This window comes from Salvia miltiorrhiza, chromosome 1, assembly GCF_028751815.1.
Source record: "Salvia miltiorrhiza cultivar Shanhuang (shh) chromosome 1, IMPLAD_Smil_shh, whole genome shotgun sequence".
NCBI classification, from domain to species: domain Eukaryota; kingdom Viridiplantae; phylum Streptophyta; class Magnoliopsida; order Lamiales; family Lamiaceae; genus Salvia; species Salvia miltiorrhiza.
The window spans coordinates 72,702,957-72,722,924 of record NC_080387.1 but is presented as its reverse complement, the minus strand read 5'-3'; the positions used below and the strand labels follow the sequence as shown (position 1 = coordinate 72,722,924).

General features: G+C 39.4%; 4 protein-coding genes across 5 annotated transcripts; 2 read left to right on the top strand and 2 right to left on the bottom strand.

The window, feature by feature from the left end:
* Window positions 1-304: 304 nt before the first annotated feature.
* LOC131005867 (putative late blight resistance protein homolog R1A-10) lies at window positions 305-4,184 on the bottom strand. Of its 2 annotated transcripts, none has more exons than XM_057932970.1 (2): window positions 1,155-4,174; window positions 305-738 (listed from the first exon to the last, which is right to left on the bottom strand). In XM_057932970.1, the coding sequence occupies exon 1, from the start codon at window positions 3,918-3,920 to the stop codon at window positions 1,251-1,253; it is 2,670 nt and encodes an 889-aa protein (XP_057788953.1). In that variant the 5' UTR covers window positions 3,921-4,174; the 3' UTR covers window positions 305-738; window positions 1,155-1,250. The 2 variants fall into 2 exon arrangements, with proteins under 2 accessions (XP_057788953.1, XP_057788954.1); XM_057932971.1 differs by lacking the exon at window positions 305-738 and having other exon boundaries at window positions 964-3,865; window positions 4,046-4,184.
* A 783-nt stretch (window positions 4,185-4,967) lies between these two features.
* LOC131012745 (uncharacterized) lies at window positions 4,968-6,119 on the top strand. The gene has a single exon (XM_057940750.1). The coding sequence runs from the start codon at window positions 4,968-4,970 to the stop codon at window positions 6,117-6,119; it is 1,152 nt and encodes a 383-aa protein (XP_057796733.1).
* A 4,575-nt stretch (window positions 6,120-10,694) lies between these two features.
* Window positions 10,695-14,036, top strand: LOC131005938 (GDSL esterase/lipase At2g40250-like). The gene is made up of 3 exons (XM_057933060.1): window positions 10,695-11,355; window positions 12,527-12,824; window positions 13,797-14,036. The coding sequence occupies exons 1-3, from the start codon at window positions 10,747-10,749 to the stop codon at window positions 13,988-13,990; spliced, it is 1,101 nt and encodes a 366-aa protein (XP_057789043.1). The 5' UTR covers window positions 10,695-10,746; the 3' UTR covers window positions 13,991-14,036.
* A 2,552-nt stretch (window positions 14,037-16,588) lies between these two features.
* On the bottom strand, window positions 16,589-19,161 carry LOC131012732 (GDSL esterase/lipase At2g40250-like). The gene is made up of 3 exons (XM_057940732.1): window positions 18,556-19,161; window positions 17,472-17,766; window positions 16,589-16,782 (listed from the first exon to the last, which is right to left on the bottom strand). Exons 1-3 carry the CDS (start codon window positions 19,159-19,161, stop codon window positions 16,589-16,591), a joined length of 1,095 nt encoding a protein of 364 aa, XP_057796715.1.
* Between the last annotated feature and the right edge of the window lie 807 nt (window positions 19,162-19,968).

The following is a 19,968-nucleotide window of genomic DNA, read 5'->3' as shown; positions in this document are numbered from 1 at the left end:
CTTTTAAAAGTCTTGAACGAATACACCCAGACTTTTAAAATCCATTAAATTCCACAACGAATACACCCCCCTTAGTTCGTATCAGTGAAAGAAGCTGCTTCAAATAAGAAAATATTTACCTAGCTTTTTTTTGGTTGGAATATTTATTCACTTTGAAAAGCATTTTCAAATCTAAATTATCTCATCTTCCATCAGATAGTTAAGGAATATATGTACGGGCTTTATCTTATTGAGGTGGTCTTGAATACAATCGGGTTGCACCGTACTTAGACCCTGACCTGAACCCGTATCCTGGCATAAACCGTATAAAAACACTATTCTGAGTGCGGGTCAATCTGATTGTTCGGTACATCCGATCGTATCCAAGTTTTTGTGTATCTTATTTGAATTAGAAATTTGCCTAGCTTGTTGTAAATTACCTGCTTGGTCATATTTTCTTAGCCTGCGGTTTGAAGACTCGAGGGTCTGTGATTCGTTCTGTGAGGGAGAGATTCAGAGTTGATCACATTTGGGATGCTGATTTGTCAAACACAAGCTTTGGCCCAAATTATCTGCAACTGGTGAGGCGTAGCGTTCTGGCATTCAGACTTGCTGATGTTGCGAGACTTGGTCGCGCAACATTACATGCTATGATTGAGAATAATAAAAAGTTTGAAGCTGCTCCAGCTGCCCCAGCTGCTGTTGATAAGGGTGAAGCTCCTGCTGCTGGTGATGAGAGCACTGAAGAGACTGAGTCAACTGTAAGCAAAGAGGAGAGTGGTGAATACACAAGCAGTGGCTATGGCACTAGTGTTCAAGAATGTAGCTAAAAGGGGATTGGTAGTTGGAATATGTATTCACTTCATGTACCGGCTTTATCTTGTTTGAATTAGAAAGTTGCCTAGCTCTGTTGTAGTTTAATCTGTTTCCAGATATTTTCTCCCTTGAAAATTTATTTCTGTCGAAACACCTCAAAATACAATCTTTAACAAAATTTGCAAGTTTAAATACAACCTCAAACCTTTGCAGCTTGAGATTCAAATTGCATGTCATGAATCATGATAGACAACTTCACCAGAATACAATCAAAAGTAATGTTGTTCTATTTTCTCAGACGTGTGCTTATACAGAAAGGAAATAAAACCTGTTAATAAGATAAAGTTGAAGGGGAATACTCTATTTGGACATGAACCAAGCCATAACTGTTGATGCTCAATCCTTGAGGAAACCAAGTCACTTCCCTGTCATGCTTAGGAAACTCGCACCACTTTTTACTGTCCGGAAGGTCTAAGGATCGTGATACTCACAGTGAGGTCGTCGTTTCCCAAACTCTGCTGATCTTGTAGGATCTGATTGGCAGAATCGTTGCACGAGGAGCTGCAGCCGGCTAACTTGATTAGTCGAAGAGTTGGTATGTCCCCGAAAGTAGAAGGGATTTCCTCTAGTTTGTCACAGTACTTGATGATGAGATGCTCAAGATTTGGGAAGCAGTCAGTCTCATCTCCCCACCTCACCAGGTTCACTTTTTCAAGCAGCAACACCTTTAATCTACCATACTCTCCTTCAAGTATATTCCACTCAGACTCTTCCAACGAGCACGATTGCAGCTTGAGGATTTCAAGATTATGCAACGAAGCAATCGCTGCCATATACTCTGCTGAAATTTCCCAGCCGCGTAGAGCCAGTTTTTTGAGATTCGAGGGGAAATCAAGGCCTGGAAGCCCAGGTTTTTTCAAGGAAAGATGCTTTTTTGCAGAGTGAAAAGTGCAAGCAAACTTTTCAAGTTGATGCAGATAGACTAGATTGTGAAGACAGTAGAATGACCATTCCTCTGTGTTGGAGCTTCTGTCGTATACAATTCCCAATTTCCGTACATTCGGTATGCTCCTAAAAACATCCTCGGTAATTCTGAAGTCTCGTACGCCTGAAAGTGTTTCTAGACTGTCCAGAAAAGAAGTCTTTCTCCCATACAAAAGCAAATCAGGATAATCAGGGAGATAAACTTCTTTGAACTTAATATGCCTCAGTTGTGGCATCTCCCAAAATCCTGCAGGTAGATATGATGGGGGGCCAAGCAAGTTTTGATTAACAATCAAGATTGACAGATATCGAAGATTGGATATCGGTGCAGGGAGCTCACCATTGAAGGTTAAAGCAAAGTATCTCAAGTTAACAAGTCCTAGAACATCTATGGGGAACCAAAGAAAAGCCAAGTGCAGTGCATCTAATACTCTAAGCAGTCTAAAGCCTAGATAAATGTTCATGGGCTTGTGATAGGTACCAGTAAACATAAGAGAATGGATCAGTGAGCTTGAACGCAGAGCATCATATATTTCTTTCAATCGACCATCCGAATATTTACAAACTGAAATCATTGAATCCCTGCGAAACGAAGCATTATCGCGTAAAATATTTGAATCAATAGTTAGATGCCGATGACCAAATGCACCTTCTGATGAAATTAGATCATCATTGTTTGTCAAGGAGCGGAGAAACTTTTCCTTTCGAGCTTCTCTCAGGCAGAGATCTCTGACCAGATCGTGCAGGAAGCATGTCTTGATTTTGCCACTTGATGTCCTCTTACCCACCAATACAATACTTCTGTCAACAAGATCCTTCAGACATTTCTCCCCCACCTCGACCAAGCTTGTACCATCAACGCGTGGTTTTAGGAAGCCTCCGGCTTCCCACAACCAGATGAGTCTGGAGACTGGGATCTGATAGTCCTCGCGGAAAACTCCCATATAAAGAAAGCACATTTTCAAGTGATGAGGCAAGTGGTTATAACTCAATGACAGCAACTCTAAGCACGGGTCAACCTCTGTAGCCATGACGGACTTTATGTTTTCCACAACACTTCTCCATGGACCTAGCGAACGCTGGACCTTGGTTAGGAGTCCACCAACCAGAGCAATTGCCAGAGGAAGTCCTTGACAACTTTGTGCAATCTCATACCCAACTCTTTCCAATTCACTCGGACAATCTTCATCCTTAAACACTCTTCTCTTGAGAAGATTCCAACTCTCATCTTTGTTAAGAAAACGCATAAAGTAAGGAGGGTTGTTAGAACTGGCATACAAAGCCATGTCCGATATCCTAGAAGTCACCACAATTCTGCTCCCGTTGCCATCATCTGGACACAGTTGTTTAATATAATCCCAGATATCGCGCTCCCACATATCATCCAATACAATTAGATACCTACTTCCCTTTAGACTTTTGTATAGGTATTCCTCTAGTCTGTCAATACTATCTTCATAAAAATTGGAAGTAAGCTTCTTTTCCGTAGACTTGAGGAGCGCTAGTAGGATTTCACGGACATCGTATTCTTGTGAAACAGTCACCCAAGCACGAATATAGAAGTGATACACAATAAACTCATCATCATAGATATTTCTAGCAAGAGTAGTTTTACCACTTCCTCCCATACCAACTATGGAGATAACATCGAGCTTATATGATGGTGCTCCAGTCAGCCTATCCTTTATCTGCATCAGTTCATCATCAAATCCTACCATAACATTCTCAACACTATTCAAAAAACCAGCTGACAAGGAATTCTTGGATTCCAAAGTCTTCAAATCCATATCCCTCAACTCCAGCACTTTGGATATTGCTGTGTCAAATTCTCCTAACAAATTATCCAAATCCTGACAGAAGATACTGTAATTTGTATCCGTACAACATTCACACACCGAAATAAGCTCACTCGATGCATAAGAATCAACGACATCGTTAGCTGCACAAGCTAGATTTCCAATTTGTGCCTCGAGATCTTTAACTTCTTTTCTGCTTTTTGTGGAAAAATCTTCCAGAAAAGCTTGCAAGTAAGTCACTTTAACAAGGAAGCATTCAATTTGTTCTTTGTTATACAGAATTTCATGGCCTTTCATAACGCATTCCAGCGTTTGTACCAGAGATACAACAGCAGCATATGCCATGTCGTTCAATTGAAAAAGCTAATTAACATGTATTTTCAAAATAGGGGGGAAAAATATGAAACAACCCTAATTTCTCAATCACGAAACATTTATAAGAAAGTTGGAACGAAAACACTAGAGCTTACCAGAGGTATCCCCAATTCCAAGTTCACAAGCTAAACCTCTGAAACTGGAAGATAGAGAGATGATTCAGATAGAAAATATCAAGTTCGAGAAATCTTGCTTCAGCTCAGCTCATCTGCTACTCCATGTGTAATAACCGTTACAAACTTACAGCTTAACTACCTGTTTATTAAATAAATAACCGTTGGATCTCAATTATGCACATTTTAGATAATAATTCGTCCGTACACAAAAAAATAGTTAATTTTTATTATTTTAAAATTTATATAAAAATTAATCTCTTTTAATTTTTAAAACATTCTATCACATAATAAGCCTTTTTGTCCACTCACAATACAATTAATTATCATTATTAACATTATTTTTTAAGTGGAACCACTTCACTAAGCATAATACATTCAACTATTTTTTTTATTAAAACTCATGCCGTCATCTATTAAGATTATTTTTTATGGATGAAGGTAATATTAAATTTTTAAAATTTAATTATGAGAATTTTAAATATATTTCACACATTTTTATAAACTAATAATTAAATAATTAAATTTAAAACCCGCATGAATTAGAATTCGCTAGGTGCACGTACATTTTCTTTTTGATAAATTATTTAAGTAAATAAATAAATTTAAAGATTGCACGACGATAGACTCAAATTCAGTACTTTAGGCCTTGAACATTAATCACCATATTTTCGCACATTTGGACAATTAATGTATAATAGTCAAATATTTAATTTAATAAGGGTGAGATAGCCAATTGTATACTAATGATGGAGTATTTTATAGCAAACTTGATGTTCAATACTAATAATAATAAAGGAGTGTTGAATATCATTCCAATGACGTTTTTCTCTCCTTCGTTGAGAGCCGTCGTCTTTCTCCTTTGTCGAGAACCTTTGCCTTTTCTTTTTTCGCTTCTTTGATTATGGAGGATCATATGGCTGGATTAAATCTTGCTAATGAGGATGATGAACTTTTACTCGACGATGCAATCACGGGAGATTCCTCCATTGCAGTTGAGTTATGTTTGGTGGGCAAATTTCTTACGGATCAACCTATTAACTTCAATCTGATGCGAAGTCGTCTTGCGAGTATTTGGAGGCCAGGGAAAGGAGTATTCATGAAGGACATTGGCCAAGGGCGTTTTATCTTCCAGTTCTTCCACGAGATCGATCTGCAACGGGTAGCCGATGGTGGACCTTGGGCCTTCGGAAATTTTCCTCTCATGCTTCACAGGTTAAAGAGGGGAGAATTTCCTCTCAGTGTTCCGTTAGAGACTCTTCCCTTCTGGATTCAAGTACACGACCTACCCGCTGGCTACCTCACAGAGGGTGTGGGTCGTTTGCTCGGAAACTTTATAGGCAATTTTCTGGAGTACGATAGTACTAATGCCTCGGGTGTTTGGAGGCAATATATGCGCATCCGCGTGGGGATCCGCGTCTCAGAACCCCTGAAGAGGTTTAAGAGAATCAAACAAAAGGATGGCTCTTCTTTTGTGGTCAATTTCAGATACGAAAGACTCAATATCTTTTGTTTTCTCTGTGGGCGTCTTGGTCATTCGGAAAAATTTTGTGAACTTGTGTTCAATCCGAACTCGAAAAATGTCGAACGTGAATGGGGTGCTTGGTTAAAGGCGGCAGATCGGAGAGACGCGAATTTGGCCGGGGATAAGTGGCTTAGGACTGATGATACTATGGCAAACCCTAGCGGGGCGGCGGCGGACGCTAGGGTTTCGAAGGAGCCGTCAGTTACAGATCCCATAATTAGCACGCAAGAAAATCGGGGTTTGATTGTAGCTCATAATGTTTCGCACGATCTGCGGAAGAGCATTCCACATGCCCAGCAACGGCTGGCATTGACCGAAATCAGTCACAATTATGGAAACACCTCCATGCAGATTGATGGCGCCAATCCTACGTGTATTGAGGAAAGGAAGCGAAGACGCGGTGCAGCTTCCGCGAGTGTGGTCACAAACTTCTCATCTGATGTTTTTCCTGCAGGCTTTGTCGAGGATGGCTCAGATGATCAATCTTCTCTATCGGCGGGCTCCGGGGTCGGAGCCGGCCGAGCCCAATGAATACCCTCAGTTGGAATTGTAGGGGGCTGGGCCAACCCTCTGCAATTCCCACGTTGCTTGAACTCAATCGAGTTCACCGGCCTAACTTTATCTTCTTATGCGAAACCTTATCACACCGAGCACGCATGGAAGATATCCGTATTCGTCTTAAATTTGAAGGTTGCTTTGCCGTCGATTGTGAGGGTCGCAGTGGAGGGATTTGCATGCTTTGGAAGAACTCTGATACTTGTTCTCTTCTCAGCTTCTCTCGAAATCATATTGATCTAAAAATCACAGATGGCTCTGGTGAGTGGAGACTTACCGGCTTTTACGGTTTTCCGGAGAGACAAAGGAGACGGGCTTCTTGGGACTTTCTTCGGCGACTTGCTAGCAATTATTCCCTACCTTGGTTAATTATTGGGGACTTTAATGATATTCTAGATCCAGGTGAAAAAAGAGGAGGTGTGGACCGGCCTAGCTGGCTTCTCTCTGGCTTTCGTTCCGCCATCCTTGATTGTGGGTTGTCTGACTTGCCTCTTATTGGTTATCAATTTACTTGGTCTCGCGGCCTGGATTCAAACACTTTTGTTGAGGAAACATTAGATCGAGCTATGGCTACTACGGGGTGGAGATCTCTCTTTCCTAATGCCACCCTCACAGCTTTGGTGGCTCCAAGGTCTGATCATGTTCCGCTCATTTTGAAGTGCTTGGGAACATCACAACCTTCTACTTCACGGCGCTTCCGGTTTGAAAATAAATGGTGTCTGGAACCGGATTTCCCTCGTGTTGTTAGGGACTGCTGGACGAACCTGTATGGAGTTAATATTCTCGAGCGACTCACGGCTGTCTCGGATTCCATATCTATCTGGAGCTCTCATCTCCGTCAAACTGATCGCAAAACAAAAGTTCAACTGCAGAATTTGATTTCCTCTCTTCAAGGTCGTCGCGACTCTTTTTCGCTGAACAAGTTGCAGCAAGCCCGGCAAGAGTACGCAGCTCTCCTTCTTAGTGAAGAAGCTCATTGGAAGCAAAGAGCGAAACAACATTGGCTCAAAGATGGTGACTGCAATACTAAGTTCTTCCACAATATGGCTTCTGCGCGGAAAAAAATCAATACGATCAATAAACTGCAACGGGAGGATGGGAGCTGGACCTCCAATCTTGAGGAAGTTAAGGCAACTGCTCACCTTTATTTTGAGAACCTCTTTGACGACTCAAACATCCAGATCGACTTCCACAGAGCCCTTGATCGATTGATGCCGTGTATTGATCAAGATATGAATGAAAACTTAACTCAAGCGTTCCACCCGGATGAGTTCAAGGAGGCTGTCGCCCATATGCACCCCGACAAATCTCCGGGCCCGGATGGCTACAATCCAAAGTTTTATCAACATTTTTGGAAGTTGATAGGAAATGACGTTTTTCATAACTGCTGCCAGTGGCTGGAAAGTGAGTATTTTCCACCTCATCTCAATCATACTTTGATTTCTCTCATTCCAAAAGTGTCTTCGCCTTCTAACATGAAAGAACTTCGGCCTATAGCTTTGTGTAATGTTTTATACAAGATCATTTCAAAAGTGCTTTGCAATAGACTCAAGAGAGTCCTTCCTCATCTCATTGATCGCGCTCAATCGGCGTTCGTTGAAGGGCGTCTTATACAGGATAATATCCTCATTGCCTTTGAGGCTAGTCATTCTATGAAGAGGAAGACTAGGGGTAAACACGGTTCTTTCGCGCTCAAAATTGATATTAGTAAGGCTTATGACAGAGTGGATTGGAGCTACCTTGATGCGGTGTTACGTCGTTTGGGTTTCTGTGACAAGTGGCGCGGATGGATGAACCTTTGTGTCCGCTCGGTTACCTATGAGATTCTCATTAACGGTGCTACAGTAGGTCCTGTTGTTCCGGGTAGAGGCCTCCGGCAGGGCGACCCGCTCTCTCCTTACCTCTTTATCCTTTGTGCTGAAGGCCTTTCGGCGATGATCCGTCATGAAACTGCTTGTGGAAATCTTCATGGGGTCCAACTGGGACGTGGGGGTCCTGCCATATCACACCTAATGTTCGCCGACGACTGCATCTTCTTCTGCCGGGCTTCTGTTATGGAATGCCAAACTCTTAAGCGGGTGTTAGAAGATTATGAGGCGGGTTCGGGGCAAGCGATTAATTTCCAGAAATCGGGCATATTTTTCAGCAGTAACGTCATTGATAGGGACCGAGATCTGATTTCCAGTAGCATAGGGGTCAGTGCGCCCTTGAATACAGGACGTTATCTGGGTCTCCCCTCACTCATTGGGAGGAAGAAGCGGGAAATCTTCCAATATCTGCGGGATAGGATGTGGGATCGTGTTGACGGATGGAATGGGAAAAAACTTTCCAAAGCTGGGAAAGAGATCCTTATTAAGGGGGTTGCTCAGGCCATTCCTTCCTTTTGTATGGCCGTCTTTGCTCTTCCCACAAGTTTGACTGACGATATGGAGAAACTGATGAACAAATTCTGGTGGAATAATTCGAATGGTGCTGGCAGAGGTGTGAACTGGATGCGTTGGGAAATGTTATGTGTCGACAAGAAGCTTGGAGGGATGGGATTCCGGAGCTTACAACTCCTCAACATGGCTATGCTGGGCAAAACAGGCTGGAGACTTATTGATGATCCCGATGCTTTAGTTTGTCGGGTTCTAAAGGCCAAGTATTTCCCTTCTTGCGAGTTCTTGGACGCAAAAGTTGGGAGCAGTCCTAGTTTCGCTTGGCGAAGTATTTGCTCGGCGCAAGACTTAGTTCGGAGAGGTGTTCGTTGGCGTATCGGAGATGGTCACAGTGTTCGAGTATTTGGAGACCCTTGGCTTCGCCACTCTAATAACTTTCGGATTTCTTCGGCTTGCCCTGCAAACTTAAATGGCCTTCGTGTTCATGAGTTACTGAACTCAACCACTAGAACTTGGGATTTGGATCCTCCTCAAGGAATTGTGAGTGCGACTGATCTTCGTGGCATCGCTAGCATCCCTTTGTTGCCTCAAGCGCAGGCTGACAGACTGATCTGGAATTACTCTGATTCTGGGTGCTACACGGTTAAATCGGCGTATAAATTGGCTAGCTCCATCACTCTTGATGAGGCTTACCGGACTGAAGGTCATTGGAACAGCTTGTGGAAAGTCGACGTTCCTCCTAAAGTTCGTCATTTCCTGTGGAGGGCAGCTCGAAATAACTTGCCTTCTAAGGAAAACCTCCTCTCACGAGGTGTTGTCGTGGGGGGAGAATGCGCTACTTGTCGCAGCGGTTTGGAAAATCTCTGGCACACGTTCTTTTTCTGCCCTTTTGCTGAATCTTGTTGGCACGCTGGACAGCTCTCTTCGCTCATTGGATCTATTACTTCTAGGTGTGAGTACTTCACACAGGCACTCTTCTGTATCATTGATGAGACGAGTGGAGAACAGAAAGCCAATGTTTGTATGATTCTTTGGCAGATTTGGAAAGATCGAAACAATGTCGTGTGGAAAGAGATCTTCCCGAATCCCACCCGTTCTGTGGATACTGCTATCGGTTGTCGTAGAGATTGGTTGGCGGCAAAAACTCAGCGCGCAAGACAGGAGATTACCCCAACCGTGACTGCTCCTTGCCTCGGCTGGCACCACCTTACAGAGGGTACTATTCACTGTGGTGTTGACGCTGCTTTTTTCACGAGAGACGAAGCCATGGGTATTGGGTTGGTTTTTCGCGATCATGGCGGAAGATTTATCACTGGAATTTCCATCAAACTCCCTGGCCTGCGCAGCGTGGAAGAGGGCGAGCTCATGGGCATCAAAGAAGCCCTCTCATGGATCAAACGGCTGGGTTTTGTAGAAGGAGTGGTGGAGTCCGATAGTAAGCGAGCTTGTGAGGCGCTTGGAGCTGGCGGAAGGAACATTTCTGAATTTGGGACCATTGCCGCCTTCTGTCGGAATGAGCTTTTGATGCTTCCGGGAGTTCGAGTAAGACATGTTCGTCGTGAACAAAATGCTATCGCTCATGGTTTGGCGAAAGCAGCGAGAGATGTTAGTACACAACATGTATGGAATGAACCTCCGTCCTTTGTGGTGGGTCATTTCCACATTCCATGTTCTTGTGTTGAATAAAATGTTACCTCGTTTCCTCAAAAAAAAAAAATACTAATAATAATAAACAACTTTATTATGTTAATGTTGTTTATCGTTTAATTTGGTCCATATATATTTTCTAAAAATCAAACATAAACCATAAATCATATTTTCCATAAAATATAAATAAAATCATAGTCTTCAAAATGTAAATCAAATCAAACTGCATAAACACGATTTAATCCGATTTAGTCTACGATTTATACCAAATTGTGAAAGCCCTGACCAAAACCAAACCAAACCTAACAAATTAGTTTACAATCAGCTAGCTCTCCTCATTTCAGGCGCAGATTTAGCAAAAAAAAATGAAATAAAAAATCGAAGCTTGAATTGAGCATCTCTTGTTTGAAAGTTTCAAATCATAGACACAATTGTATGAACTCACTAACCAATTTCTCAACAAATCTCGAAACTTGAGGCTCTCTCCTCTCAATTTGTGTATAAATATGTGAAGCTCTCATGTTGTGTTAATTTGCATCAATCACTGTGAGTTGAATTAATTAATACACATAATTAAAATGGAGAAAAATAGCTATCTTCTCATAGTCTTCCTCCTCCTCCTCTCCATCACAATTCCACCGGCGGCGGCGGCGGAGAAGCCATGCGCCATATACGCCTTCGGCGACACCGTCTTCGACGCCGGCAACAACAACAAGCTCGCCACCGTCTGCCGTGCCAACCACAAGCCCTACGGCGTGGACTTCCCCGGCGGCAGCGCGACGGGCAGGTTCAGCAACGGGAAGCTGCCGGGAGACATCCTGGCCGCCGAGCTGGGCATCAAGGACCTGCTGCCGGCGTACGCGGAGGCGGCGGAGGAGGCGGACGAGCTGCTGACGGGCGCCACCTTCGCGTCGTCATGCTCGGGCTTCGACGACCTCACGGCGAGGGAGGTGGGCGTGCTCAGCTTGGATAAGCAGTTCAAGAACTTCCAGAAGGCGTTCGTGAGAGTGGAGGAGAAGTTCGGGATCGAAAAGACGACGGCGGCGGTGAAGGGCGGCTTGTTCTTGGTCTCCGGCGGATCCAGCGACATGATGGATAATTACTACGCGCTGCCGCTCACGAGGGCTAAGTATTCTCTACCGGCTTACCATGATAAGTTGCTCAAAAATCTTGAAGATTTTGTCAAGGTATACTAAATTCTTCAACCTCATGTTCCTCTCTCTTTATAGATAAATACACAAAAACTCTCGTGAAATCGATTTTATGGTGAAATCGGCTTTACAATGACACTACTTCAACATACAAATGATAGTTTAAAATGTTAAACTATCATTTGTATGTTGAGGTAGTGTCATTATGAAGTCGGTTTCACGGGAGACCACCTCAAATAAATATAGAAGTAATATTAAACTGACTATTACCCTTATAATTTCCAGGTATTTACATGCATTGTTATTAATGGCCTTTTTTTTTATTTTAATTGATTCATAATCACTATCATCATTTTTTCTAATGTGTGAGACACTTTCTTCACTCATAAAACACAATTAGTTTTTATTAAAATTTGTGTCGCCTCTCCTGCAGAGAGAGTAATATTTTTAGCATTTTTGATGTAGTAAAAAGAAATTCTATAGATAAAAAAGTGGAAACAATAATAATGTTTTATTATTATGCTTTTACACGGTTACATGATATTTTTAATCATCAAATTTTCGTGTAAAAGGTACTATAGTAAATTCTTCTAGCTTAGGTTGGTCATATTCCCCTCATTTTGTAAATTAATATAGTGTTAATAATGTTTTGTGTTATCAATTTTTTTACATTTTTATAAAAAGGACAATATCCAATTTTAGCATTTTTTTATACAGTAAAATAAAATTTTATCCATGCAGTTAAAAATGTAGAAATAATAGCTATTTTTAACTATTATGCCCTTACACGATTTACGCAAAATTTTAGCGTAATCATAGAATTTTATGTGTAAGGACAGTACTACAATAAAAAAAAATGGCTATTTTCATATTTTTATCTATATAGATATAATTTTCTATTACTATATGTCATTAATTGGCTTTATATAGTTTCGTTTTCTATTCAAAAAACTCCTCTAATGTTCAGCGTTTTCCCAAAAATATCTCGTCATATAAAATTCGACGACGAAATGATGAGTCATCCGGCCAAATTTTTAAGTGAAATTTTTTTCTCACCTCATCCAATAAGACGTGCGATGTCATTCCACCTAAGAATCCGAAGAGGTGACTCGCCGCCAAATTTTATATGATAAAAACGTCGAAAGTTTGGGACACAAAACATCATTTCGTCACCGGATTCTGTATATTAACTATGGATTTGATGCAGAAATTGTACAATGTGGGTGCGAGGAGATTAGCAGTGATTGGGCTTCCGCCGGTGGGGTGTCTCCCCATGGATGTCGCCGCCAACTGCCCGCCGTCGCAGAATGCCACTGCAAATGCAAGCGGCGACGACTCTGTTAAGCGCAAGTGCAGAAGCCAACACAATTTAGACGCCCAAGAATACAACGCCAAGCTTGAAGTCCGAGTGAAGAAGATGATGGTGGACATGCCAAATATCAAAATTGTTTACATGAACATCTACAATCCTATCATGGATATGATCAACATGCCCAACGAATTTGGTAATTAATCATAAGCTACTATACTGCTTTTTCAATAGTTTTGCTCATCGTTTGACTAAAGGTTAATTGCCTAAAAATCACTAAACTTTGGTCGTATTCTGATTCTGCATACAAATTTTAATATCTGGTGTAGTAATTACTAGCTAGACTGTTGATTATAAGACTTAATAGTGTTTTTATCTTTTGAACTTTTGGCGTTTTTCATAAAATATCCTGCAGAACTTTCATTTTCGTCTAAAAATTCTGAACTTTCAGCTTTTTTCATAAAATATCCCACTATACAAAATTCGGTGACGAAAAGATGATTTATCTGGCCGGATGAAGTATTTTGGGGACCACCATTATTGAAAAATCATATTAAGACACTGAAAGTTTGGGATTTTTTGTCATCTTTGTGGCACCGAATTTTGTATAGCTGGACATTTTATGGAAAATGTTGAAAATTCGGGACATAAAACAATACTAACCCTTAATTTGATATGATTTTGCTACCAATCATAATTCTGACAAAATTTATTGCTAGCACGGCTATTAAAAAATTGATGTGTGCAATGTCAATTATCCATTGCCACCGTTGGGGATCAATATGGCAAAGTGATGTAGTATTTGAAGTCGTAGAGGTTAGAGTACGTAGATGATAGAATTGAGTTATTGGTTGTAAAGTTTTACTTACACTGCTTCACTTGATAATAAAAGTCATTCTAATTACCAAAAATAAAATAAAAATTGATGTGTCATTTCTTATGAAACAACGTCAGTTATTTAATTAATCATGCCGGCAATATGTTTGGCCGAAATTTCATAAATAGCAAAATCAGATTAAATCGAAAGTAAGTTTCATAATTATCATGCTACATTTTGAAATTTGTACGTAGAATAAGAATTAATTAACCCATAAACTAATTTACTTTATATCTGTATTTATATTTATATACTACTCAATTTATTTTGTTTTATTTTGTTTTGTTTTAGGATTCAAGACTACACTGAAGGGATGTTGTGGAAGTTTATCAGTTGAGTTGGGACCTCTGTGTAATGTATTTTCCGCCACGTGTCCTAAGAGATCGGAGTATGTATTCTGGGATTCAGCTAATCCAACAGAAGCTACTTATAAGGATCTTACAAAGATTTTCCAACAAAAAGTGCTTCCTCATCTACTCCAATAATTGTTTTTCATTCCATTTAGGAATCCTAATCCTAGCTACCTAGATTCTCTTACTTACTATTTTGAGCAAGCAATTCTTTTCTTTTTTTCATTGTTTATCTTCATGAACTATTAATCCAGTTTAAGTTCTAGTCGAATGTTCAGATATTGCATTACTGCTACTACTATATGTTTATGAGTTCATCGGTGAAAATATATGATTAGAGATTGATTTCCATGAAAATGGTTATATATTGCGATAATGAAAATTGATATGAATAAATTAATATATATGATTGAATAAAGTGCTAATAATGCATGAATAATTATCCAGACCTCAAGGGGACACCAAGCGGTGCGACCTCCTGTGTGTGAACAGTGAGGTCCCGAGTTCAAACCCCACTGCTTCCCAACTCCCCCAAGTCAAAAAAAAAATATTCAGATCTAGACAGTGGCGCATAAGAAATTTTCATTACAGGGGCTGAATTTTGTAACCCCCAGCCAAATTTTTTTGATCATGTTCATACAATCATTATATAAGTAATAGAAACACATAATATATATTATACATTAAATAGATCTAGTATGCTACAAATAACTCAAGAATAAATGCTTGACGAACTAATTGTTTCTGTTTGAGAAACCAATGATAATTGATTTCTATGTGTACTCATCGATTGAAAACGTTGTAAAATCTTTTCTTTACCAATTATTGAGAAAATATACTCGACTATATTATGTTCCTTCTTTCTTCTCTCAATTCAAAAAAAAAAAAATGAAATTTGGGGGTGGGATTCAGCCTGTCCTAGCCTCCATATATGTGGCTTCGCCACTGAATCTGGGTTCAACTCTTAGAGAGGGCGAAAATTTCATTAATTAACTGAATTGTAACTATGTATTACAAGTAACTCATTCAACACTATTTAGTAGTTTATTCATTATTCTCATTTTTTACGAAAATAATCATTCTCACCGTAATCTAATCCTATTTGATTATTTATATATTGTGATTACCATTTAGATTACAAATCTTTAATCTAAAACACATTATTGAATATATAATCGGACGTTCAGCTGATAATATCCATGCGAAAATTGGTAAAAAAGAAGAAGTAAAATTGCAAACTATGAAAGAAAATTCCTAGTATGTCTTTCCTTGAACATATATATTAATCTTAATTGAGTGAAAATTTAAAATGCCCATTCTCTTATGAATAATTTGAAAAATGCCCTCTCTTATCATACAAAGCATTTCATGCCCTATTCTTTAAGTACCCCTTGATTTGATGGGTTTGCTTGGTTTTCTGTGAAAGTCTTACACATTTGACCGATTTGACAGCCATCAGTCATAAAAGTCAACGATTTGACAGCTATCGGTCAAGAGTATATGTGCCCGGCCGGCGGCTAGATCATGTGTCCGGCCGGGCGGACACATGTTTTCACCGGCCGGACACTTGATTTTATCGGTCGGACACATGTCTGACCGATAAAATCATGTGTCCGACCGGCTAGATCATGTGTCCGGCCGGTGAAAACATGTGTCCGGCCGGGCGGACACATGATCTAGCCGGTCGGACACATGATTTTATCGGTCGGACACATGTCTGACCGATAAAATCAAGTGTTCGGCCGGCCGGACACATGATCTAGCCGCCGGCCGGACACATATACTCTTGACCGATAGCTGTCAAATCGTTGACTTTTATGACCGATGACTGTCAAATCGGTCAAATGTGTAAGACTTTCACAAAAAACCAAGCAAACCAATCAAACATCAAAGGATAAATTAGGCACTTCACATATTTAGGGCATAGAATGCTTTCTATGATAAGAGAGGGCACTTTTCAAACACACACATAAGGGATAGGGCATTTTTGCCCATTAACACATCTTAATTTGTAATTTCAATCTTAAGAAAAAAAATATATTTAAACATGCATAAAATAAAACATGTGTGAGTTTGCGATTGTCCATTTTTATTGGATTCTAATTTTCCATGTTATTATATTTATGTCATGTGACTACGCCAGAAAATTAGCGAATATGTAAAATAAGAGAAAAATTAATAATTTAATCATTTTAATAGTGTAAAAATGAGAATTCGTTGAATTTCGACAATTTGATATGTAATTAACCAAAAAAAAAAGTGATACTATAAGGCGGAAGTGGTGAAATATATGAGAATTCTACTACTCCCTTCGTCCCACCATTTTAATTAGTCCCCTCTCACTTTTCACACATATTAAGAAAATGTATTTAATTTTTATATTTTTATCTTTTATACCCTTATTTATTATTTTCACACATCCTTTTCACATTTAAGTGAAACATTAAATAAGGTTAATTTAGTAAAAACAATATTTTTATATAGTATTAATTAGAAAAGTGGACTATCTTTTTGGGACATCTCAAAATAGAATAAGGGACTAAAATGGTGGGACGGAGGGAGTATTAATTACTTAAGAAAGTGGTGAAAATGCGACAAATCTCAAAGTCAAATGACGAATATTATACCGATGATGGTGAGAAAATAGAATCATTAATCAAAATAAACAATAATAGACTAACTAAGAGAATCTAGTTAGCTAGGATTCATAAATTGAATGAAAAATTATTATTATTATTTGAGCAGATTAGGAAGCACTTTGTCTTTGAAAATCTTTGTAAGATAGTTGTAAGTAGTTTCTGTTGGATGAGCTGCATCCCAGAATACATATTCCGATCGTTCATGACAAGTGATGGAAAGCAAACTGCAGAGAGGTCCCAATTCAATTGCACCAGTTCCACAACATCCTTGGAGTGTAGTCTTGAATCCTAAAACAAAACAAAACAAAATAAAATAGTGTGAGAATAATTATTTTCGTGAGAATGAGAATAACGAATAAGTCAGTATATAGAATTGAACAAGCTGCTTGAATAGTCGTAATCAGTTAATTGGTGAAAGTTTCCAGTACCCCTCTAAGATTTGAACTCAGTATACTGACTTATTCATACCAATTCTCATTCTCACTGGATCCTATTTCATAATTTAGTCCAAGGGTTAATTAATTGCCTTCCATTTACTAAACTTTCATCAAATTACGATCTTGCACACAAACACCAAAGTTTGGCGTGATAATTACTGATCTGATTTTGCTACCAATTAGGGTTTCAACCAAACTTATAGTTGACACGACTAATTGAACGATTACGCCACGTCGATTATTGAATTTGGTCGAAATCCTGATCGGCAGCAAAATCAGATTAAATTCTTAGTGTAATGATAAGAAATACTCGCTCCGTCCCACTAGAATTGACGCACTTGCCTTTTTTGTTTGTCCCACTAAAATTGACACTTTCCTAAAATAGTATGTGGTTCCTACTTTCTCTACTCACATAAAATAAGTGGACCCTACCTACTTTACACTCTTAACCCTTTATTCTTAATCTTCGTGCCCAACTCAAAAGTGTCAATTCTAGTGGGACGGAGAGAGTAGTATTGAAAGAGAGCAGCTATAAATTACCAAATTCGTTGGGCTTGTTGATCATGTCCATGATAGGGTTGAAGATGTCCATGTAAACAATTTTGATTTTTGGCATGTCCACCATCATCTTCTTCACTCGGGCTTCAAGCTTGGCGTTGTATTCTTGGGCGTCTGAATTGTGCTTACTTCTGCACTCGCGCCTAAAAAAGTCGCCTGCATTTGTCACGTTTGCATTCTGCAACGGCGGCCAGTTGGAGGTGACATCCATCGGCAGACACCCCAGCGGCGCAAGCCCGATCACTGCTAGCCTCTTCGCACCAGCTTTGTACAATTTCTGCATCAAATATTCCGTCGTTAATACACGGAATCATGCGACGAAATGGTGTTTTGTGTCCCCAACTTTCAACATTCTTGCTATGTACTTAAAATTTAGCGACGAAACGATGAGCCACCTCGCAAGCTTCTTAGGTGCAACAATATCGTTTTATTGGATGAGGTGGGAAAATGTGTTTCACCTAAAAATTTGACAAGATGACTCGTCATTTTATCGTCGAATTTTGTATAGCGAGATATTTTTAAAAAAAAACACTGGACGTTGGGGGGGTTTTGTATAAGAAACGCAATTGGGGACATTTTCTAAAAGAGGAGTTTTTTACTATAGCGTTTTTAGATAAAAGTACGAAAATATTATAGAGTTTTTTTTTTTACAGTAATATTATAGCGTTTTATTACTTTGTTACTATCAAATTTAAAAAAAAAAAAAAAAATTGGTTACACAAATTAAAAGATACATATAAATCGTGTAAACGTGTAAGAGCATAATGGTAAAAAATATTATTTCCACATTTTTATCTGCACAGAAAATTTTCCTCCTGTTCTATGAAAAAGACCTAATTAATTGGATATTATATTTTTTCTTATATATATTAAAAGTTGAAGATGTAAAATATTATTAACGCTATAGCAATATGCTCAAAATAAAAACTCACTTAAAATCTTAAATATGAACTAATTTCAGTCATTAGGTTCGTCAAAATTTACGATTGATTCAAGATTATAAAGAGAGAAAAAATAATTTTTGAAATTCAGACATTTACGTAGCGATATAATTCAAATTTTATACCATAACGAATTTCTCAAGATTTTTGAGCAACTTATCATGGTAGGCTGGTAGAGAATACTTGGCCCTCGTCGTCGGCGGCAGCGCGTAGTAATTATCCATCATGTCGTTAGCTCCGCCGGAGACCAAGAACAAAGCATTCCCCACCGCCGCCGCCGCCTTCTCGATCCCGAGCTTCTCCTCCATTCTCACGAACGCCTTTTGGAAATTCTTGAACTGCCTGCCCAAGTTGTGCACGCCCACCTCCGCCGCCGTGAGATCGTCGAAGCCCGAGCACGCCGAGGCGAAGGTGGCGCCCGTCAGCAGCTCGTCCGCTTCCGCCGCCGCCTCCGCGTACGGCGGCAGCAGCTCCTTGATGCTGTAGTCGGAGATGAGAATATCGCCGGGCAGCTTCCCGTTGCTGAACCTGCCCGTCGCGCTGCCGCCGGGGAAGTCCACGCCGTAAGGCGCGTGGTCGGCACGGCAGATGGTGGCGAGTTTGTTGTTGTTGCCGGCGTCGAAGACGGAGTCGCCGAAGGCGTATATGGCGCTCGGCTTCGCCGCCGCCGCCGGTGGCATTGTGACGGAGAGGTGGAGGAAGAGTATGAGAAGATAGCTATTTTTATCCATTTTAAGTATACTAGTGTGTAACCCGTCGAAATTCGACGGGGAGCCACTTTATGTTGTAATTATTATTGTACATTTTTTTTTATTACAACATATAAATAATTTTTATATAAATTATTTAAAATTTTAATTTTATTTTATCAAAATAAATTGCTAGTATAGATCAAGCCTTTTGGCTAGTTATAGTTCTTATTGAGAGTTAAAATAGATTGTCTTTTTATACATTATTTGATGAAATTTCATAAAAGTTGATGTAAGCTTGACGATTTTAAAAAATAATAAGAAAAAGATTTAGGTCTATTTGACATAATATATGATGAAGAATTGACACATCGTATTTTTTTGTTAATTATATATAAAAAAAATTACTAATTTTCAGGAGTGTAATTTTTATAAATTGATAGACAAAATTTAAGACCATGTCTTATATATGAATATCATCTCATCGGAACCTTACAAAACTTTTGAACATCATCTTATCTGTAGCTTGAAATATCACATTAAACTTTGTACATTGAACTTCTAATCATTATCTTTTTTGAAGCTTGTTATATGAGATTTGGTTTATGGGTATCATCTCATCTTATTCTTGAAAAGATAAAACTTAACTCGTAAGCAACATCTCATTTGGAGCTAATAAGACCATAACTGATTTGTGAGCATCATCTCGTGCGAAGCTTGAAAGACTATAACTAACTTGTGAGCATCTTCTTGTGTGGAACTTGAAAGACCATAACTGATTTGTGAACATCATCTCGTCTATAGTTTGATAGACAGAGCTTAGTTCTAAGCATTACTCGCTTGGAGCTT